General features: G+C 40.4%; 1 protein-coding gene across 2 annotated transcripts in view; it reads right to left on the bottom strand.

Moving 5' to 3' along the window:
- Positions 1-24,469, bottom strand: part of EEA1 (early endosome antigen 1) — a 61,372-nt gene extending 36,903 nt beyond the window's left edge. Inside the window, exons 1-4 of one of the 2 annotated variants that reach the window (XM_030959772.1) lie at positions 24,338-24,469; positions 16,380-16,472; positions 13,719-13,841; positions 2,861-2,988 (exon numbers count right to left, since the gene is read on the bottom strand). In XM_030959772.1, coding sequence (XP_030815632.1) covers positions 2,861-2,988; positions 13,719-13,841; positions 16,380-16,472; positions 24,338-24,361 — 368 coding nt within the window. In that variant the 5' untranslated portion in view covers positions 24,362-24,469. The remainder of the gene's footprint in view (positions 1-2,860; positions 2,989-13,718; positions 13,842-16,379; positions 16,473-24,337) is intronic. The other variant, XM_030959773.1, reaches the window with a different exon arrangement.
- Between the last annotated feature and the right edge of the window lie 226 nt (positions 24,470-24,695).

Genomic DNA, 24,695 nt, shown 5'->3' with positions numbered 1-24,695 from the left:
TAACATCAGGTCAGGGTCATCAAGCAGCAAGTTAAACATGCATTTGAACCAGTGGAGCAAGAACTCCAAGGTGGACCAATTTTAATGACAAAACAAACATGCGATATTGGGAGATTTACTTTTTTTCAAAGGAAAATTTTGTTATGTACACATTATTCTGCCTGTGTGATAGATTTACTGGAAGTTTGCAAATACAACTTTACTGGGGCCGGTGTAGCTGCATTCCAAAACCTGTACATTGGTTGTGGGTGGAGAAGAGGGAACCACTTTCTCATCAGTACAAGTAAGTCAATGAGCTGACATTCAGATCTAAGATTATAAATAAAAAAGCAGGTGGAACAGTCAGCTGTATTGAAGTTGGACTGAACATATACCAGACCTGCAATACCAAAGCATTTAATATGCTCTGGTCTTCACAATACACTGAAGGGTTTGAGTTGTATAAAGCTAGTTTGTAGTAGAAATAAGGTAGTAGAGATAAGGGAGGAGAAAGGAACGAGTTTGCAATGTAAGGAGCCTTCTACAGTAGTTGCCTTGATATCTGCAACAAAATTTTGCTCAACATTCTAAAAAGAAACCTGAATTTAGTTTAACCAGTGGAAAATGCATGGGGGAGTGGGGGAGTGGGGGGGTGGGGGGTGTTTTGAGCGGAATTAGTGTTAAGGGATCGCTACAGGCACTGTAACTTTGCTTTTCTTCCCATCATCCAAATCCTCACCAAATCTCCTTTTCTGCTGTCACTGTGACAATCCCTTCCTCCTCTCAGCACATCTGAGACTACCAACTGGAAAATCCTTAGTGCCTATTCATTATGGTCCACTCAGTTTCCCAGTTGTAAAGCCAGCGCCTCCACCCTAGTATTGAGTACTGATGGCCTTGCTGAAACACACTGGGGGAGTTACATGATTTACTCCTGAAACTTATTCATCATCATTTACTGGGGAGGGGGAGGAAGAAGAAACTGCGTAATTCCCAGTACTTGACTTCTCCTATTAACTACATATGGAATTTCACCTCCCATTTTTGGTCCTAAGAATTGCACATAAGCTTCACACATGGAGAGCAAGTGGGGTGGCTCCCGGCTGCAGGCTACAATATTTCTTTAATGTGGAATTCCAAGGCGTGGAAAAACATATTTATGTTGAATGAGAGTTTTCTCAAGCAAACAAGCAAATGAGTAGCAATAAAGAATGCCACACTAATAGAAAAATGTAGCTCATGTGTTACACAATGGTTCTCACCAGACTCGCTTTATTCCATTTAAACTCCCTGACCTCATCCACTTTTTCAATTATGTGAGGGAAAACAAAACTACTTGTCCTTAAACTGTCATGAGCCAGGGAAAAATAACTAAATTTCACCAGCCAACATCTCCCTGACTTTGGAAATTTACAGGCATAAAAGTAAGTATTTCATAAACTATATAAACAATATAGTTATGACCAATAATTCCCCCATGTGAATGCTATTATCCTACAAAAGTATCACCTCAGGTCTAAGTTGAATTACTCCAAAAATACTTAAATCAGGCATAAAAAGAATATTCATTATTGAATAAATGTGCACATCAGAAGCCTAATATGACTTCATTAGTACCCTATCACTTTATCCTGTATAAAGCCTCAATTTTGATTTCTTTTGATGCAGAAGCTGAGAGAAAAGGCAGCTATCCACAAGAAAAGAGTCATCCAAGACCTCTGCTAATGCTGGCTCCTACTGGCTTGCCAACTTTGCTCAGTACTGGCTTGCCAGCTTTGCTCAGATCAAATACAGATCTGCACTTGGATAACAACTGAGATATGTTATCTTCCACACTCATTTCTCACCAAGGAGTCACCCTCTCTTGAGTTAGTTACACAAATATACGTATTTCTTTCAATGTAATTATTTGTCATTTTGGGCCACATTTCCGCTTGTGAGAAAACATCTGAACTATTTACTTCCCAGGATCAGCAGAAGCCACAGGGTCATGTGCTGTGTACCTCCGTGCTGCTCACTCTGAATCTCCTGTGTACAAGCCACGGCAGTCTGGGGGAATGTGACAAAGCAGCAGCATGGACTGCTCTTTACAGCAGCACTAAACCAGCACTGAACAGAAAAGGGATTAGCAGGAAGCAAGAGGAAACCTATAAAAATGTTATGCCCAAGAAAAACCTTCCCAAAGCAACTCAGACTACTAAGTTAATATTTCTAGAGAAAGTTTCACATTATCAATTCCTGCTACATACCACTGCTCTCAAAAAAGCAACAACCTGATATACTTCCTATGGATGCATTTAATAATACAGTTTTGAGCAAAAAAAATTAAATAAACTAGTTAAGATTTCTGAAGATCAGCACAGATTTTCTGAAACATAGAAGGAGAATTACTGCACACACAGAAACTTCTCAGATTTGCAAATAACTAGGTAACAAGGGAAGCTATTTAGGCAAATACTGATATTGTAATTCCCCAGTAAGTACCCTAATTAACTAGGGACAAAATTGGGTTTCTTCCCTATCTTTAGGGTTGTCCTCTCCACTCTCCAATGATGATATTTCAGCTCTATGTTAGAAATTAGGAGAAACCCACATTTTTTCTGCCACACTTGTAAAAATCATTCTGGTCTATAATGCTGAATTGTCTGCTGAACCAGAAACAGGTGGCTTAATACCACAAACATATGTATCTGATTTTCACCTACTGTCAGAGCAGTATCAGACAACGTAAGCTACAAGATGCCTTTTAATTCTAGTTGGAAATGGGACATGAACACTTAAATACTTGACTGCATAAGTTCAAATTAATAAAACCTTCAGTGTAACTAGAAGCAGCTCAACACTAGCACAAAAGCACATGCATAAATGAGTACTGTTTCACCTTTCTGGTGACAGATGACCTTCCCCTCCGTGAGTTGAATCAATGCCAGAATTATGAACTGCTTCATAGTGCTTGAACAGCTCCTCTGCTGATCCATGAGACTTCATACAGAGAGGACAAATAAAGCCCTATTACAAAAAGGAAAAACAAACAAACAAAAATATGAAATACATTTCTTTCCCATCTTATTTTTATACAGAACCGTAAATTTTGTTTGCACATTTAAGAAGCAGCAAATGCAATTCTGAAGATTCATACTAATTTCTTTCATGCTCTAATAAGAGTTTTTGCAATTAAAATGTTAAAAAATTCCTGCAAAAGGCACATTCCATTATTCAGTGAGTTTTTTTCCCCAACAGTATTATATACCAGCAACAAAATTTTATTTAGCAAAACAAAAAGGACTGTTCTTCAATTTCTCCCCCCCCCCAACAAAACAATTTTCCATACAACTTTTCATAAAATCACATTCTTATTCCAAATCGAAGGTAGCATCTGGAGTTATATCTCCTTTTAAAAAGGAGATATAATGACCCACTCTAAAGCACAGTTATTCATAAACCAACTATCTCCATATTGAAACTACTGATTTTAATATGGGCCAGACAACTAAGAATCACTTTTTACTTTTCATATAATCAATCTGTAAATGCCATTCAGATAAACACCACATCAAGAAAATCAGATCTCTACAGGCTTAAGAATCGGAAATCCTCCCCTTTCTTTCCAGCATATACACTACAAGCTTATCAGAGTGGAAATTTAGCAGATCAATGCCCTCATTCTACCCATTAGCCCACAAATGAAAACAGTGTTATGTTCCTCTTTATGTATCTCTAAACATTCATGGAGTGTTCAAGCTGCCAATCACCACAAGTACCATCCACCTAATTTTTCACCATTTGTTATATCTGGTGTTGAGTGCTGGACTACACTGGCTCCTCACTCCTGTGGCTGTCATGCCAACTCTGAGCCCAGTTCCCATCCACACTTCAGCCCATAACAGCAGTGACACTGAGACATTCCCAGAGTAAGAGCTAAAAACCTCGTCTCACAATGAAGACTCCCTGTAATTCCAAGCAGTGCAGAAGGGACTTCATGTAAGTGGGGTGCCTGTCTTTAACTCTTTTAAGGTCCCCTGTCCCTTTAATTCATTTCGAATTTCTATTTTTACATTTATATGTTATCCATAAGTTTCTTACAGCACTACAAACTGTAGTGTACTCCAACATTAAACCAAGGCTCTCCAGCATCCAAGATGAGAGCACTCCTCTAAATGGGATTATCATATTTCACCTAGCACAGGCGCACATATGAGTTATGGAGGACACATAAAGACTTCTGGCACTTTTCTGCTCTTAACTTTGCATCTGGACGCTAACAGATTTAAATATTAGGACAAAGTGAACATAATGAATGCGTATGTTGATAACCACAAGTAGCATTCATTTATTAATTTGGCATCCATAATATTTTGTTTCACGGGTCACTAAGAATTCAATAACATTTACATGGTTTTAACCCAGGAAAACCACCATGTTCAGCTACTCAAATGTAACCCAAGCTCTAAACAGAGCCTTCATAACTTCTATTATTTATTTGTGCTTCAGAAATGAATTACTAAATACAGTTGCTTGTCAAGTCCACCACATATCATATGGAAAACAAGTTTTGTCACAACTTGACCAAACAAAACAGAGTACTCTTTCCTAAGCAGGAAACAGGCATCAAACCTTAACAACCATTTATTTATTTGCAGAGTTGATCAGCACAGTTTCACTCCAGATGAAACCAATTAATATGTAAGTATACATACAGAAAATTTGTTCAGCTGCTATGTTCCCAGTAATGTTTATCTGACACAATTAGCATAGGATGCCAGTGAGAGTCACTCTGAGTGCAAGAACCAGAGGGACTTGCCTAGCACACAGCAAATGCCAATGAACCACAGGGGGTCACAAAATATAGGACTGGATTTTCTCCTAGAAAGCTTTATACAGAAAGAAGTCAACTTCATACAGTGCAATGATAGTACAACAGCATCCTTTCAGGATGAAACTCTACTAAACAGTTTTCAATGTTGTGTTTAGTTTCTCAGTGTTGTGTTTAGTTTCCCAGTGATAGGAAGGTCTGCTGTTCATAGAGAAAAGCTGTTCATAGAGAAAAGCATGTGTTCCTCACAGTTCCAGTATGTGCATCTAGAAAGAATGACTGCAGAAAATTGCTCTGGCCTCTCCTTCCTTTTGCCCTTTATCTCTTTTCATTTAAACAGCAAAATCTGGCTTTTTTGCTTGGTTTTTTTTTTGGTTGGTTTTTGTTTTCTTGTTTGGTTGGTTTTTTTTTTTTGTTTATGGGGGGTTTTTTGTGGTTTTATTGTGCTTGGTGTTTATTCTATGCAAATAGGAGCCCTAGAGAAGAGGAAAGAATAGATTACATGTGCAATTAGTCCAGGGGGACAGCAATCCTTCATCTCAATTACTGGGCAAAGCCAGCCAAGATTTCCAGGCAGGCAGGGAGGCAGATTTGAAGGCAAGGTCCACAAGGACAAGCGGCCAGAGGCAGAGCAGAGCTGCTGAGCAAAGGGAATGTGCTGCAGCTGTGAGCCTGCAGGGTGGATGGGAGCTCTGGGGAGACAGGCATACTGTCACTGGTAGATGGGAAACATGGACAAAATCTCCTCCTCCTCTTTTTAGACACTGCCTTCCTCTCATACAAGCAGGGATAAAGCAAGCATCACCCACCAGTCTCAGGCTCTTCACCAGCACTGTCATGACTGTGGCTGGCCTCAGTTTTGGGGGACACTGTTGGAGTCAGCTCTCAGATGCACCCTTACTCTAATGCAGCTTTTGCTGGAGGTCTGACACACAGGCTCTAACAGAGTGAGCCACCACCCTTCGGGAACAAGGTGCCTTTGCCATGGGAAATGTCATCTTCCCTGTACAGAGGTGGGCCAGAACACCACCTCCTACAGACACAGGCAACTAGCACTCATACATCACAGCCTCAAACTGCACAAACCCAGGAACCAGCTGCACCTCACAGACTGATAATATCCAATGTCAACTCTGATGTCAACAGCACCAATTCAGTTGCCTTTACAGTAGGAAAATCAGAACCATCAGGGTCCGTCTGGCAGCTGGCAGTAACAGGTAGAAGCGTGTAAGTTTCCTGGATCTGTAACTATCAGCCCCAGTGGCAATCTTGTTTGGGAAACTGGATTGGTGGATCACTAAGTTTATCTCTTAAAAAAATTAAAATTAAATACAGCTAAATAAAAAATATCTCTCAGTATCATCTTGAGATGAACTTTGTAAATATGTTCAAAAGTGTATTTTATTATTCTAAAGACAAACATGTAAGAAGAGGGAAAGAAACCTGATAGTATGAGATGCTTAAATTTAGTGAACATTTCTGTCAGTTTGCAGGAATTTATATCAGGTCCAACATATTCCTACCATCAGAACCACACCTGTCTTGGATAAAGAGGAGATGGCACAGCTACAACCAAGAGGTGTCATCAGAGCCTGAGAGAGGAGCTGAGGCAACCTTGCCAGTAAGCCTACACCTGGATGGATACCTTAACTAACAGAATCCTTTATAGAAGCAGCAAGTATGAGAGTATTTTGAATTTTGCTTTCCTTTTAACATGTGCTTAGGGATTACTTTGCATAAAGCACAGCCACAGAGAAGCAAAAGGTATTTCACATTCTTCATTTAATAAAAGCAAAGACATCACTTACAGCCCCTTCAGTGCTGCACCATAACTCATGATTCCCTAGCTGATGTTTCTGGTTGGGTTTATCTTTCAGTCTACACAGAAAGAAAAGAGCCTAAAAGAAGTTAAATGATGATTACTTGGGTTTGTTTTTATATCTTCTCACCAAGAAATGACAATTTATTGAATTCAAGGACTTTTGCAGATGCCTGCCAGTTTCACAGAAAACAAAAAATAATCCACAACAACTACATGCACTAGTTTTATCAGGAAAAAGTTCTTGAGATCACCACAGAATTTCTGAAGCCATGCACAGAAAGAAAAAATTTTTTAAAAAGGCATTCAGACCAAATTCCAATATACATGCACAAACAAACAACTAGGAGACAGCACACAATTTACAGCTCAAAACAACCCCTGACCCAATAGTCCAGGCATTCCAATGAGAACGACACAATGAAAATGAGACCCAATGAGTGAGACACTAAACTTCAAATCCCAATTTTCTGATCCCAAGGGAAACATTCTTCTTTCAGGAGGCCAATGGGCCATGCCAAGCACCAAGCACCACCAGAATACCACGCTGTCTGCAGTGGGACAGGCCTTCCTCAGTGCAAAGACTCCAAAACACAGGGGTTTCACTCACAGCAGAACAGAAGCTGCTACACAGAAGTTTTGTAGGAAAGCATCTTGCCTCAGCTTGACTTATAATGCCAAATTTCACTAAAGATCTCAGACTCCATGAAAGCACCAGAAGATTTTTTTAACCTACCTTTCTCAAGATAGACTTACAAATAAGCCCAAAGAACAAAAAACTACTTATCTCCTCTAATAGCTGAGATTTATTTTCAAGCTTGATAACATTAAGCTTCTCAGTGCTCTATCTCCTTAAAACCATTCAAGGTAAATTATTTCTTTCTGTTAACATTAATATTTGTATGAATCATTAAGACAGCATTCTTTGGGAAGTATGCCAGGATACTAAAAGAAACACTAGAAGGAAAATCTCACTACAAAAAACTAGCATGGGATTTGGTGGGGTTTTTTTGTACTAAAATAATTTACAGTGCTATTAACTATTGGAAGAACTTTGGCCTACAATATTGAAACACAGTGCCCAGCAAAAGCAGGGCACAGACCCACAGGCAGACAAGTGCACAACCAGACCAACTGCAGGCTACCACAAAGTCCTCCTAATCCTCACATAAACTATTCCCAGTTTAAAATCATGTAACAGGAAAATGAATGTGTACGACTGAAGGGTTTCTGGATTTCTGTCTTCTCCTTATATTACTCTGCAGGACTAGGGGTGATGGGGTTGACTGTGTAAAGAAGGATTTCAAAAATTTCAGCCTTTTCAGAATATTGTCTTAGTTTTAATGATGTTTTTTTCATCAGCTGAAGGCTCCCAACTTAGGTTTAAAAAACCCCCAACATTCACATGTAGATGTCCACTCTCCAATCACTACCAATGCAGAGCTATTCAACACAGTTAATGGAGCAAGAAACCAGTCACCTGACTGAACAGATGTGCATACCTCAGGTAGGGTCAGCATAAAACTCCCAGGGCTCCATCATCAGTAACTGGAACCTCAGACACCTACATACAGATGCATTCAATCCCCCTTCTTCTGCCAACTGCTCTCCTTTTGCCCTGAGCTTCAATGAAATGGTCTTTTAGAGCCAATATGAAATCTTGCCTTAATTAGTTAATGAGTGAGAGCACAGCTTACTTTACTCAAAGTTCCTTTCTCACAAATTAAAACTGGAGGACGGTTGAAGGACAGTCCCATGGGCAAAACAGTTTTTACAGGACGGAATTGAGCTGTGCTCAGGTCCTTAGAATCCAATAAATAAGGCACCTTATTTAAGTTTTAAAGTCACAGCCATAGCAACTCAGCTTCCTTAGCATCTTCTAGCAGTATCTGATAATAGTGCAGTCAATCCCATTTTAAAACTGCATAGAATTGAATAAGTGGTCCCCTTTAGGATGCTATGATTGCTGCTGATCTACAGCTGTGTGTGGTAGAGAGCCATAGAGCACAAACAGCTTCATATAGCACAGAGCTGCATTTACTAATACAAAGCTTCTGCAACATCTTGTATTTTTATTACAACATGGGTCAAGCTTAGAGAACCATGGAACTTCACTGCTTCACTGTTTTCCATCTTGGAAAATATTTAAGAACTGTGGTAAATTAAACAAAACAGAACAAACAAAAACAAACAAAAAAATTCCACACCTCAACCTCACAATCCCAGAGAACCATTTCAGGATAACTGACACTTTACCACATGGAAAACATTAACAATTATTCTACTATATACATGCTACAGGACAGCTTAGCCCAAACCAAAAACCAGGATGCACTTTAACACGCTTGGCATTCACATAACTAGGCTTTAAGTTTAAATAGATTTGAGTACCTAAGTTTCACCATTGGCCTTCCAGAAATACTAGGCCAGCACTCCCAGCTACAACCTGTTTCCAGTGAGCTGCATGACCAAAAAGCCAACAGCAGAGATTGAAGCCCAGGGCTGAAACACCTTCTGGCCATGACCTATGTCTGTCCATCTCTCAGAATACAGACTTACTCTCACACAGCTGTACTGGTACAATAAGCTGTATGCTGTGAATAAAGTTCAGTATGTTTAGAAAACTGAAAGTAAGCTCACCATTCATGTTTCTTCCACTGCAGGCGAACTCCCACAATTTTCCTCAATATAAGATACACATCTTCACCAGCACCCAAACAGTAAGTCCAAATTAAAACTCAGATATTCTCCAGTTACACAGTGATTTAAAGGCTGAAACATTTTACATGATGGAAGATCAGAAACTATATATTTAGGGCCAGCAGAGAGAAACATAAATGATATTTCAGAGCTGAAAGATGTATCAAGTAGCTTCTAGATTGTATTTTCCAAATATATATCAAAGCAATTAACTGAATCCTCAGGAAGTTCTCAGAAGCAGACTACACAGTCTGCCTAGACAGCAAGGGCAAGACTACATTTCATAATTGATTTCAGAAGGCCTACATATTGATTTAAAAAAAATCATGACATATTTTAAGTTAAAGAATAAAAAAATTAGGTTGCTCCTTTTATATATTGCTAAAAAGAAAATACAGTTGACATTTTTCATGTCTTTCACCAGATAAAACCCTTTCCTCTGTGTTTAGGTAAACAGTAAGATGACAGTGGCTTTCTCAGATAACATCTCTATTTAATCATTAGAAAAGTAGGTAAAAAGGTCATGTTGAGTATAATTAAGACCTGCAGTCCATTTCAATTTTACAAGTATTTAAACCTCTGGACAATGAGAGCAAAGATGTCTTTGTGTATTATTTTATACCAGAACATAGAATTGATTTCTTTATAGAAAAGAAGCTGGATTCTTCCTAAGAAGAATAGAACCATAATTTCTAGCTCAGTTTTTTATGTTTTTACTGCTATTGATGAGTAAGACTAAAATTGCGTCACAACCTGCAAGACTACAACTTTGTCATCAGTTAGAAATTCTAATCCAGTGGGATCTCTATTTCTTAAAGAAAAGTCATATTCCATGGCCAAGTCAAATCAAATCAGTATCTCTAATTCTTCATTCTCTTAATACTGTTCAGATGTTGAAGGAAGTTAATATACTAATGTAATTCAATCAATAATTTTTGTTCGTGTACAAAGCAGGCGAGTACTATTGAGGTGAAAACAGGCACCACAACCTAATTTGAGAAGCAACTGAAAGAGAATAAAATATCAGCTTTAAAGTGTTGACATGAAGTTCTGTGCAATAACAGTCTGCAGCACTCCAAAGGCATGCATAGAAACAGAAGATTCAATCAATTGCATCTACAATAAGAGAGAGTCGGGGGAAAAAGCATAAAAATGTGATCTTTTAAAAGACTGACTTAAAAACCACACATCTTTGCACAACTACTATGCGAATTTACATTCTCTGTAATTCTGCTATGAAAAGCCTATTCAGGAAACACCAAGGTCATATCTTGCTTGTATTACCCAACAAATACATTCCTACCAAAAGTCTGGAAATTTATGAAGACTACCCAAAAGAACTGTCTGAAAATTGCCTTAGATTTAGCCCAATGGTGGATAAGACAACAGATATTAACAGCCACTATATTCTAATGCTGCAGGGGTACCATTCAGTGGTTGCTTTGGATGCCTCAGATAAAAACAGCACAGGAGGTCTCAAACTATGCCTCTATACTGACTCACTGTTTAGATGCTCTGAACGCCCAACAGAGACTGTCAGGAAATGCAAGACACAGTTTAGAAATGTATCATTCCTTTCAAAGAAAACAAAACAAAACAGAAGCCACCATACTGCTTTTGTTAGTGACACCACTATATACATTGAAGTTGGGAAATGATGTTTGGGAACTTGGCAATGTGTGTGACTTTCATATAGCATTTGTTTGGTTAAGTTGGTTATACATGGACAGACATTTGCCAACATTTTGGTGGTTATTCCTGCAGCTGAATAGGCCATTGTATTTTAAAGCAAGGCTTCATCACACCTTGGGGGGCAGGGGAAGTATTACACTGACATTTTCACCAGTTAGCATAGGTTTCAATTCCTAGTTTGAAAAACAGGGCTGCAGAGAGCTGCTCAAGAAGATGGCCATAAATCAGGCTATAGGCAAGTGGCAAGAAACCTTTCCCACAATAGGCCACTGCAGGTGAGAATGCTGGTTACTGAAAAACAAAGACCAGTTCTCACTGCATGGAGGACAGAGGGTGAGGAAAAGCAAGGAGAACATGGGGGCACTTGCTAAAATTTTCATCAGCTGATAGGTGTATGAGTGGAAGGAGAGCTAGCAAAGAAACTACATGTAAAATCTAAAGCAAGGTACCAAGGCTTTTGTTAACCAAGTAACAATTTTTCAGGTCTCACAAAGTGTATCTAAACACTGGCCTTGCCATACATCCTATCTCCTCGTTTAAGGAGAATTCACTAGCAAAAATCCTGAACTCACAAGTTTCTTTAGCACTCTTTTCAACAAAAGGTATTTGAACTCTTCCCAGTACTATGTACTATCCACAGTACTAATCACAAGCAATACCAGTAAACATTAACAGTTTAAATAAAGCAAACTGAGCAATGTTTCATATGTCTGCTACACAAGACGACAGTGACAACATTTTATCATTGTTATAATGCTGTCCCAGAAAGGGCAGAGATTGAATGAGGTGTGACAGCCTGGCTGTGTTGCTTTTTCAATGTGTTTGCTACAAATGCAAACTATTCTTTTCCATCAGCAAACAATTAGCTTGCTTGTTGACTTCTCAGTAGTCAAACATGTTAAACTTTTCATACTAGTATTGACTATAGTTATTATCAGAATTCCCCACTTTTTCAATGCTTCTAGGCATTCTCACATAACAAAAGATCAAACTGAAAAAAACCCCACACATATATTTTCTTTCTTTGTTTCTCATCTCTTACAGATATTTACTGAACGACAGTACAAAGAAACACTGCTTTAGCAACAGGAAACAGCAACAGCTAGAAACAAGTGAATTTGTATTTCAAGTGCTACAATCAATACATAGCTTTATCAAATTTAAAGCTGTAATCAGCTCTTGACAAGAGAAAAGTACTAACCAAGGAACTGACAGAAAGTTCAGTGGAAAAACAAAACGTCAAAGTGGGCAACAACCTGGCAGTCAACTCCATAAAATATGCTAAGCACAACCAGCTTAAATAAAACAGTAACTTCTTCAGGTAATCCAACCACCTCTGATGCCACAACCTACTGACACCATCACATCAGGAATGCCACAGCTTATTCAAGACCAGCACTTGCATCATGACCAGATAATAAAGAAAATAACAAGCTGACTTGACCACAACAGAGCACTATTGACAGCCTCTGCTTCAACAAGAGGCAGTGAGGAGTCCATCAAAAGCCATACTCAAGTAACCCTGGCTCTGAGAGGTCCCACACCACTCCAAGAGAGCAGCACAGGTCAGTCTTACCACAGATCTTCCTCACTTAATCAGGTGACACTTCACACTTGAAATGACGTCTCAAGCTATCTCTAGAATAATCAATGTATTGACTCCTTCCATCATTTTTGGGAATAACATCAAACAATTTAAAGTTTTCCCTTCAAAAATACAGTGTAAATACACATCAAGTATAAGGAAGGAAAAAGGCACTACCTAGCAAATATAACACCAAACCAAATAAAATCACATCACACACACATCCTAGAATAAACACTTAGATCTCAAAACTCAGCAAAAGTAACATTGGCAGAAACAATGTAAAACTTCACCTCTATACAAACCCATTCCGCGCACAGCAAGCTGCCTACCCCCAGAAGTCCAATCTACTCTCCACGAGGTTTGCAGCAAAAAGAATCAGATAGCCTTGTGCAGCTGGAGGCTGTTAACTTCCAGAATCTAAATTCTTCTAGTTCTGGAGCATAAAACCATGCATTTTGTTTTAAGTGTGTAGTTTTACACTGCACAACTGGAAGAATTTACAAATGCATCTATTAACTGACACAGCCTTTACATTTTCTTGGGGGCATAAAAAAATCCAGTAAGATTATCTATTAAATTTTTTTCCTAATTATTTTTATAATGTTGCTGCATACATAAGCTCTTAAACATGTTCAAAAGGAGAAGTTTCTGAGGTTTTTATATTACCACCCTCTGTTCCCTTTACCCAATGTACTTATCTTGCACTAGAAATCCACTTCTTAAAAAAGTTAGCTAATAAGAACTCAAAACACTCTTTTCACAAAGGATGTGCCTGATCCAACATGTTTATCATGATACTGAGTCTGACGTGAAGACAATCAAATAAGGAAAGTCTTTTTTATAAGAAAATCAAGCAAAAGCAGTTTAAAAAGAGAAGTATATATATCAGTGACTGCAAGTCTTCCAATACTGCAAATGTTTCATGTGACAGACAACTGCAAACCAGAAAATCAGACAGGAATTAATTCTTCTGCTGAACATATACTTTGGAATCATGCATATGAGATCAAATTTATTTAAGCAAGGAATCAAAAGAAACAATTTAAAAGGCTGACACCAGGAAAATATGTAGTTTGTTTAAAGCAGCCCATCACCAAAGCTATTTAAACAAAATAAACAAGACCCACACTAGTAGCTGGGAGGTCACGAAGCTCCTGTCTTCCTTCTGTCCCAGTGTGCTCACTCTGGTAATGTTCAGACAGATCAGTGGGAGTTACACACACTTTCATACACAATGGACAGATGAAGCCCTGTGAAATGCATATTTGTTTGTAAGAAACTAATAAAGACAAAAAAATGCAGATATGGAATCAAAAGTTTGAATTTTTATGCTGAAAGCTCTCTACAATCACCAAAAGCAAAGTCTGTTTTCCTTTTGGAGAGAGAACTTTTAAAAACCATAGCAATACTATAGAGAAAGCAAGAATGAAGAGTTATTAAGGACATGAAAATAAATCTAAAACATGCCTTAAAAACTAGGACCATGCTGCATACCATTATGTGTTTTCCTTACACTCTTGGTGCCCCCTTCATGTGACAGAGGAACAAGCTGCATAAAATATCATGAATGGAGCATTACAAGGCATTATGTCACCTCCATCACAAGGTTTCCCATAAGGGTGCTCAGATGTTTTGGACAAAGAGGGAGGAGTGGTGCAGTGAGACTGCAGAAATGCCTCTATAAATTAATAAGCAAGTTTGCAACAGCAGCAGGAGAGGCTGAGGCAAACCTGTCTAGTTAACACAGTTACATTACACTAAGGAAAGCACCATCTCACTGGCAGACTCACTGCAAGCATGGAATATTTAGCAACCCTGTACTGTTGACAGGTGCACTGGAACCTAAGCTGCAAAGGTAAGAGAAACTCAAACGTTTCCTCCCTGGGCAGATTGCACAGTGAATAAAAGACTTCATTATAGGTCTGCCTGTGACCTGAAGTGCCGACATGGTCACAGACAGGACATGAGCAAATTTTTACCTCTTCTTCAGCAGTTTGAGCAGTCTGAATTCAGACTTTCCCACTCCTTCTGTTTCATACTACAATTCTCAAAAATCAGGATTTATTTCAACCAGGCTTGAAGAGAGAGGAAACATAAAAATCTGCACAGATTTCATAATTATTCTCCATTTGAATCTTGCAGCAATACAAATTAGAAAATCTAGCCAAGAAACTGGAGTGAAAACAAGTTAATGGACTTCTGACTGCAGAATAATGTGGAATATCATGATAAAACAAACAGCAAACATTCTGCAGAGACCAACTATAGTGCTCCTGAAGAGAAGCTCCAGGAGAGACAAGACCTCAGGGAAGCTGTGAGGGAAAAGGAAGGCTAACAGATTCCAGTAGCATTACATGTGAATCTAAAAACCTATCACCAGGTTCGGAGCTCAGTTTCAAACAGACTTTGGAATTCAATGTTAAGGATAATACCCAATGCAAGTAATGATGGAATTATGGACACCCAAAAGATACTTTTTTTTTATGTAACAAATGCATGTCAAGAGTGACAAGGCAGCCTTTGGTCTGACCCAGTTTCAACTCAGTAGAAAGAACAGCCAATGGGGCAACAGTGCAGGCACACCACCACACTGAAAGCTCATCCTACACCAAGAAAATACCGCTCCATTAGTACTGAGGTACCCTATGGTACCCACAAGCTGTACAGTCAGAGATGCTGCACTCTTATTAACAGAACTGTATCATTTTAACCAAACTTTAGAAAGAAGAAATCATCTCATTGCATGTTTTTATGCCTTAATCAACTACAAAAGTAATAAGATTTTAGTCTGTAATTTAAGAATATTTATTTGCTTCAGAGATTGTTAAATATGCACACAAAACAGATTAGGACTCAAAAATGTGTGACATGTAGAACATGCAGCAAAATATTACGGAATGTCTGATTACATTGACTGCAATAAGGCACTAAGAAAGTAGAAATAAGCAGATGCACAAACAGGATTTTAAACAGCGCAGTGAAAGTTTCTCTCATCTTGTATCACACACTGGAGTATTTGAATCATCACACACTTTATTCAGTGTAAGAAAGGGCACTTTGCTCCATTTAATGTTGCAATAGGGGTAATTAACCCTGCACTGTCTATGTATCTTAAGCTCAAAACATTTTCAAGATAGGTAATCAGGCTACATTAGCGCAAATGAGCTTCAACAGCCAGTAAAGTCAGTTTGCAATTTTCAGAGTTAATGTCAGACAACACTGTAAATACAAAGACATTAAAATATGGGATTGCAGCAAGAATAACAACTTATTCTGCTGATTAAGTATGGCATGCAGCACACGAAACACTGCTAGGACTTATACTCCAAATACATTATCTACCAAATAAAACTCAATATATTTGATACTTCACATGAAGGAAGAGGTTTTCAGTACACATTATAGCTCAGCAGAAGCAAGGTGAAACTGAAGTACAAGCACGATAAAATGTCAATCCTTGTTTTTTGCAGCTCTCATGAAAGATTTATTAACAAGGAGTCTTAAGCTTACATCTCATTGCTTTTAATTTTAATAATTCATCTCTAGAACTACGGAAGAATTACTTGTGATTACTTGGATAGATAAGCCTAATTAATAGTTACATATAAACATAGCCTAGTCTTCTTTTTTATTTAAATAACAAACAAATTTTAGAATATGACATTTGCAAGTATTTGTTTAGTAGAGCTGATATTTAAGAAGGGCATCAAATGTTACTCCAACAGCTCCATGGATCGGGAAGCAGCATCCAAGATTTAAGACACCAGCCCCATGAATGTGCACAGTACCTCTGAGGAGCCGTCGTTGTTCACGTCCACGGCATTTCCAGGCGTGGCAGATGAATCCGAATCCGAGCTCTGAGACCCACCTCTACCTGGAGTCTGAAACAGATGGGCAAGACAAAAGTGAGAGTCTACATTTTAATACTTAATAAATATTTACTAAAGCACAGTACATATCCTATGCAAAGGCCTCTCTTCTGCTTGTTGGAATACAGAGGTGTTTTTCCTCCACAAGAAGCGAACAGGTTGACAAGCAATTATATAACTTTCAGCACAACACTTCAAAAAAACCTTCTATCCAACACTCTCCATCCATAAAAAACCAAGCAGATACCAGAAGCAAAGGCCAGGATTTGAAACCACTTCCTCTCATGAATGCTCACGACAAAACAAAAACTTTGGCTAAACTCTACCCTTGTATTACTCTCAGTGATGTTAAATTAGGTCACTATATCCTACAGGAAAACAGTAAAAATTACCATCTAAAAACTTTCATTAGTAGTAAACTAGTATCATCCTACTTTCTTTATAACTTTTCTACATTCTAGACAAGCACTTAAATATATGAAATACGGAAAACTGAAGTTTGAGAACCTTGTTTTTTCAACAAGCACACAAGCAGGTATACTGTCTTGATTGGAAACAATAAAAATAATAATCAAGCCTATGGTAAAGTTAAAACATGCCAATCAGTAAGACAACCTATAAGGACATACTCCTCTGAATATGCTAAAAATCTAATCTACAGTATTGATTTGAAATTACAGACTTAGATAAAATAAGCAAATAAACTTTAAATACTACATGATTCAAAATCTGGGTAGATGGATCGTATCTTATAATCCTTATTTAACTATAGCTTTGATTTAAATTTGTTTTAACTTCTCTTACTCATCTCCAGAATGTCACTGCTTAACTGATGCAGAAGAGTAAGCATTCTTAAAGGAAACATCATTAAAAAGTTATCTCAATATGTATATGCAATCCTAGTTTCAACAAAGAACAAAAAGTTCATTATCTAGCTCCAGTATGACAATCTCAAATGGGATAAAGTAATGCTACTGCTGTATTTTCGCCCATCTGGAAATACTTGTAATGCTATAAAGGATTTTATATTTTAATATAAGAGGATAAAGAATTTAAATATATAGATTGAAATCTACTGAGAGTGGGATAGAATTTTAGTTTCTTGATCTTAGTCCCTCCAAAATCTTATCTGGAAAAGAATTCTCTTGCTCAAATAGTTCCTTTTTTTTTTGAAGACAAATCAGTTATATAACCTCTTATAAGAAATCTGCAGCACACATTATTCCCATTCTTTGAATTTTAAGTATATTTTCCTGCTTTGTTTTAAAAAGAATGTTCTATTTTCAACTTTCATAGATAACAAAGATAAAGATAACAAAGATAACAAAACCTTTTACTCTTTATCAAATCTAAAAAATATGTCATCAACAGGTCAAGTTTACTGATTAAGGACTTAATTCCCAGTGATATACACTTCAGTTTTGGAAAGGCTCTGAAGACTGGCCAAAGGGAAGTGAGGAGTGAAGCACTAAGCTATGGGGGCAGGTGACAGTAAGAGAAGACAACCATCTCTCCTTATTCCAGCCTTATCTGAAATCATCAGTTATGTGATCAACATACTCTGGTTTTCCTATTCCATGGCTTTTTCACTCTAGCTGTATTGTATTTCCAAAGAAAGTATGAACACCACTTCCTTCTAGCACAGCATACAAAAGGAATAGGCAAGGCAATGCAAGCTCTGCAAGGTAATAATAGGAGAGGCAAAAAAGGGGGTAAGCAGAGATACCATACACATACAAAATATGCCAATGTGAAGGCATTGGTACTTCTTCCCAGGGTTACTGATACAGACACTAAACAAGGTACATCCCAGCTTGGACCACAGGTGCACACTCTTCAGGTTTCCACATGACATCAAACTGGGAGGACCAGCTGATACACTCAAGGGCAAGGCTGCCACTCAGAGGGACCTAGAAATGCCAGAAGAAACAGGCCAAGGGGACCCGTATGCAATTCAACAGGGACAAGTGCAGAGTCCTGTGCCAGGGAAGGAGAACTCTTGGCAGTAACAGAGGTCTCTCTGCTGAAAAGAACTGAGGCCTTGTGTCAGCCAGCAAGCTGAACAGGAGCCTGCAGTGTGTCCTGTCTGCAGAGACAGTCGCCAGAAGCCTGGACTGTGCTAACAAGGAGTACAGCCAACTGATCAAAGGAAGTGATCACTCCCCACTGGCCAGCAGCCAGTGGAGCACGTCAAGATACTGCTCTCCCAGTCCAGGGAGAACACTGATTAACCAGCACGAGTTTAGCAAAAGGCCACCAACACATCTGGGGATGAAGCATCTGACCCATGTGAGGAGCTGAGGGAACAGGGCTGGCTCAGCCTGGAAGTAGAGACAGCTTTGGGAGTGCCAAACAGTAGCCACATCACCACTCATGAAGAGGCCATCAAACAGAGGAAGCCAAGCTGGTCTAAGCTTGGGAAGACCACAGTGGGAAGACCAGAGACAAAAACTGAAATGAGAGATTCCTACTGGATGTAAAGAACAGCTTTTCCAGTATGAGATAGGCCTGAGCAACTTGCTCTTGACCTCCAAGCTGATCCTGCTCACTGCTCAGACCAGGGAGCTCCTGAGCTCCCTTCCTGCCCCAGTTGTTCAGTGTTTAGAAGTGCTGCCCACAGAAACACACATCCTGCAGGAAAGCTTTGAAATACAAGGTAAGTAACTCCATGAATGAACATGTGGTTCCACTGACAGTCAGAAGAATAACATCTAAAACAAATGGTAAGTTGAAGCCAGGTCTCCCAGGAAGACAGGTAAGTTAGAATACTGCATCTAATGTTTCAGTGGCACTAAGAGATGGTCCAGCTGTGTCTTTAGACAGGCAGCATCTACCTCCACTTTTGCAATATCTGAACATACACTTTCAGCATACCTAATGAATCATTTTGTCCCAAAACCAAGAATCTTCTGCAACAATTAACATAAAATTTTCTTCACCTCATATCGGAACTCCTTATACAACACTACTGTACATTTTTAATTGCCCATCCCATTTCACCCCAGCGCTGACTCCATTTTGCAATGAGATTTGCATACGAAGTTTTGCTAGTTCTAGCTCTACAAATTGGAGATTATTAGAACCTCCAGGATGCAAGCTCTTCTGTTATTACTCCACTGCACACTGTTATTACTCCATGGCTGCTTAAAAGTACTTGCTTTATGAAACACTTCAGACATGCTGTAATCACACTAATAAGCACTGGATGGCATGTCTTATTGCATGCACTGTATTACAGAAATTATTACACAGTACCTGGTAAAATCCTTTAACCTTTCAAAAATCAATGTGTGCTCTTGAAAAGAGAAAGCCTAATTCCAAGCTAGACTTAGAAAGCTTAGTACAAATGGTGACATTTACTGGTGAGTGCAATGCACAGGAAAGAAGAGTGAGAAGAAAAGAGGTCATTAAGTAACTTTCAAGTTATAGTTCATAGTATCCATTTGCAAAATGGATATGAAAAATTAAATAAAAAACTGGAAGAATGTTAAGGAAGCCAAGATCAAAAACAAAATTAATTTATCTTTCAAGGTTGTAATGTAAGTTAAATATCCTTCACATACCAAATACAGGATGGGACATTGCAAATGTCTTTTTTTAATTGATCATTGCATCACCAAATGGGTTCACACACACAGTCATGCTATGCTCACATACCACTGTGGTATTACATTCCATTAAACAAAAAAGAATCACAACACATTGAACAATTTGGACTTTGTGATGTATGAAAGGACTCAGAATGATGTTCTTTGTTTTCAGATGGCCTATACAGGGGAGAAAATAAATGACTTACTAATCCCAGTAAAGAAGAAAATTTCCACACAGGCTTCTGTGTACGTATAATTACAAAAGTAACATTTGCCAGAGTTGAAAGACTAATGCAAAGTTAGTCTTTGATCCAGCATACTTCTCTCCTAGCTGTCAATTACATTTGTTTACTCTGCAGAGAAGCCTATGTTTCTACTGCTAGTCCTAGAGTTGTAGAAGTAATATGCTAAACTTCATCATGCTGTTCTCTGTTTTCTCAAAACTGCAAGCTAATATAAAGAAACATCATTAACAACAAAAATTATGACAATGATTACAGCTTGTTTTCTGAAAAGGAACAGAAAATTATATAATGAGTGAGTTGAGTTAATGCTTTAATATGAGGGAGTATAAATATGGACCACTACTGTGTCATTTTTGCATAGTCTTTTATCTGTCTATAGCTACATTCCTTTCATCAAAGACTCTTTTCAGCAATTTTAAATTCAGAATAAATTAAAACCTCTGAAAAAATATGTAAAGCCTTGAGAAAATGTGAAAAAGTACAGATTTAACAGTTTTTTCCAGCACAGATTTAAATATGACTACTAAGGGTACTACTACAACCATAATAAGTTTCTGAAGCAACAAACAAGACACAAGAATGAGAAGGTAAGAGGGCCAAAGCCCTTGTTGCCAACGAACTCCCAGTGCTAGGGTATTTTGCTCAGAACAGGGTATTTTGCCATACAGAACAGCAACACCATTTACTTCCAAAGCAGTGTGACGCTACTTTATGACTCTGTAAAATGAAATGACTCCTGACTTCAGAGGGCATAAAACTTTTCTTTCTCATGATGCCATCAGTTTCACACAAGCACACTTTGTGCCCAGGAAGAGGCACACATGCTCCCTTTGACTCTGAGGAGAGGGCAGAGGCACAGCTGCCGTTCAGCATCTATCCAAGTAAATATGCTATCTAGCAAGCCCTGTACTTATAAATGTGAAAAGAAAATGATAAGTCAGGCATGAGATGCAATGATTTCAGACAAGTAAATACCTCTATGCCTGAGCCTGGAGTAAGAGAAAAGGCGACTGTACTACCTGAGCTACAGAAATGCCTGCAAAGCCCTGTTCTGCCCCAGACACCAAGATCTTAAGACCAAGAACTCGAGCATTAGTTAGAACCAGAAAGCAGAAGAAGAGCACAGAGAGCACTCAAACACAGCAGAGTAGCCAACAGTTGTAGACTGTCAAAGACAAATAATGGAGACAAAAACTAATGCAAAAGTAGTCACGCTGGTCCAATAGATGAGTCGCCCACTAAAAAATCATGAGCAATGGGAAGAAGGCTCAAGAAGGAGGAGGTCAAAGTAATCAGTTTTCTACCAGCTGAAAATAAACGCCTCCTCCTTGCCAATACAAGAAATGAGCCCTGCTTTAATAGGCCAGAGGCAACTGTCACTGTCCCACAGTAGATTAACAATGGAGAGATGACACAATGCCCACAGAGGGCATCAAAGTTGAACGCAATGAAGAAAAGACTACTCTCTGAGGAATACACCAACAAAAATCAAACTATTTGAGCAGGAAAGGTGCATCTCAGACATTCCACACAGATGCCTTTTGGGAAAAACTACCTTTTTCTAGATCAGCATGATGAACAATGCATGAAACCAGGAAGTGGCAACAATGTACAAAAGGGGGTGTTATGGTGCAAACATACAAAACAGGTGGATCCCTGAGATGCCATGTTGAAAACACACATAAAATTTAGAAACTTATAAAAAATTTTAGAAGCTTGTAGGGAAAGGATGTAAAATGAGAAGCTAGTTGAAGACAATATGGAGATACTAACCTCAGAAACTTAGTAAGTAATGTTTAGTATATAATACTTTCTACTTTGAAAATATGTCATTCAAAGTCACAGTGAAGATGCTTTTAAAAACAGAAATAACAACTGGGGATGAAATAGAAAGGTGATCAAGGAGAAGTAGTATAAAAAAGAAACATTTGATGTTTTGAAACTTCAGGAATCAGAAAATATAAACCATATCTTTGTAGCTGTTGTCTTCCTCCTTTGCAGCTTGTCCGCCAGCCGAGTTACAACAAAAAGGAATGCAATAAAGAATTCCTTTTTCAAAAAACATGCTTTTATAACTCAAAATGACCAGTTCTCTGGCTAGGAAGGGTGGCATCACCTATAATCATATAACAAAGCAAACAGATATGCAAGAAACTATGCTTCAGTGACAGAAAGGCAGGGTTTTTTTGCCAGCTATACAAATGATGGGTAATCAAATGGTCAAGGGGAGGATCCCTATCCTTCAAATTACTGCACAAGACACATGAAAGATATTAATAATTATGCTCTTTATTAAAATATCTGACAGAAACCTAAAGTTCATTTTTAATATCAAAGTACAGCAGAAGTATTTTTCACAGTTTGCCAACCAGAGTGCAAGTCAAAATGGTACATCTGTACGAGGCTGGGCATGCAATCACAATTTTTACAAAATGCCTAAAGCTGCTTTTGTTATGAGGTGAATTTTTAAAAGCCTAGTTATTTTTGGCAATTAAAGGTTAACACCTTCAAAAATCCTGGCATTTCTCTATTTAATTTTTAGGCAGAAAGAAGTCTGTTTCGCCTTTCTTGACAATAATCTCGCCATTTTCAGGAGCAACTGGAGAACTATTTGTTCAGTCTTTTAGGAAAATATGTCTGTTCCTCACACAGAAACTTTTGCATTGACTTTAGATGCTTCTAAGATGTGTTTAGCAGAATTCCTACTTGGGGCAAATATCCTTTGGCACTGTATGAAGCTTTTTCCTCTTTTACAGAAGCCTTCCTTGATGGCCTGGTGCTCCTCAGAATCAATGAACACCCAGTTAACTGCTGCCAATATTTAATTAGATCTGGACTAAGTTTCCCTGCTTATTAGCAGGGCTTCCCATTAAGCTTCAGGAAGGAAGTTCTTCCTTGTAAACACGAAGCTCCAAACAGACCAAGATCTTCACCTGCTCAGGGTCTATGACCGAAAAATAATCTAAGAAATGCTTTACACTGAAAAAGTTGGTGGTATGCTTACTTTTTTTCCCCTAACTCTCATTCTTGTAGCAACGCTTCTTTGCATGGCAGACAAGGAGAGCAAGCCAGCATTTCCAATGAAACACTTTCGCAGAGGTGTTACACCGACAGCACGCTTTGGAAGCAACAGCGGATAAAACGGGGAGAGGAGCCGGTTTTCCCTCTAGCCGTGAGCGCCTCCTGCGTGACACCGACACGGCTCTCTGGCGGTGCGGTATCTGGAGCGCTGCCTGCCCACCGCCGGCGTGACTCACCCCTTTTGGGCGCATCCCCCCGCCGAGCCCGCGGCCGCACGGAGCCGGGACCGCGCCGGCACCTGCCCCGCCACAGCGCCTCCCGGCAGCGCCCACCCGAGCGCGGGCCAACTGCAAGGGGACCAGCACCGGCACGGGGATCTGGGCAAGCGAGATGGGTTTCATAAACGAGTGGCACAACTTGGCTTCGCAAGCCCGGCAGAGCTGCCGGAAAAGCCGGTTCCTAAAACACGGTAGGCGGCCGGACGGCGTTAAGAGCCTGTCGCCTGCCAGCCCCTGAGGAAATCACCGCAGGTCCCGGCGGCGGCTCTCCCCAGGCCGGGCTTCCCTTTATCCTGCCCTATGAGCGGGCGGCCGCAGCCGCGGCGACGGGCGCAGGCGGCGGGCGGAGACGCCGCCGCGCTACGGAAGGGAGCCACGCCGGCCAGGGCCGCCCCTCGCCCCTCCGACAGGCCGGGCCGCGGGAACCGCCCGCCGCCAGCACCTCCGCCCAGCCCGGGGCACGACACCGCCCCCAGCCGGGACGGCGGGCCCGGCCCGTCCTGTCCCGTCGGGGCTCGGGCAGTCCCCCAGCGAGAGGGCGGGGGCGGACAAACTCACGGCCTCCGGGGCCGTGACGCCCCCAACCCGTACCCTGCGCCGCAGGACGGGCCGGACAGGGCCAGTGGCTCTGGCTCTGCCGCGGGGAGCGCAGCTCCGAGCCCGGCCGGCACCAGGAAGCGACACCGGCGCGGCACCGGCACGGCACACCGCCCTCGCCGCTGGGGCGGGCCTCGCTGCCTTACCCGCTGCAGAATCCGCCTGAGCATGGTGGTAGAGCGCGGATGCCGCCGGGCAGCCGCGGCCAGGCCGAAGGGAAGCCGCGGGGCCCCGCAGGAGCCCAGTGCGGCCCGCTCGCCCCGTGACAGCCGCCGCGGCCGGAGAGGCGGGGCAGCCGCCGCGCTCCGCCCCGGGGAGGGGCGGGTCCCGCGGGGAAGGGGCTGCGGCCGCCGCCCGGCAGTAAGGAGCGGGGGAAGCAAAGCGGGATAGAGGTGCGGGACGTGTCGGGGGCTGCTCCTGGGACGGGATGGGGTCTGCGCCGTGATCGGTCCGCGGGGGCCGGGCCCCGCTCCTTCCCACCGCACCGGGCCCAGCGCCGCAGCT

This window comes from Camarhynchus parvulus, chromosome 1A (genome assembly GCF_901933205.1).
Source record: "Camarhynchus parvulus chromosome 1A, STF_HiC, whole genome shotgun sequence".
NCBI classification, from domain to species: Eukaryota; Metazoa; Chordata; class Aves; order Passeriformes; family Thraupidae; genus Camarhynchus; species Camarhynchus parvulus.
Note: the sequence above shows the minus strand (reverse complement) of the source record. Positions and strands in the feature narration are given on the sequence as shown.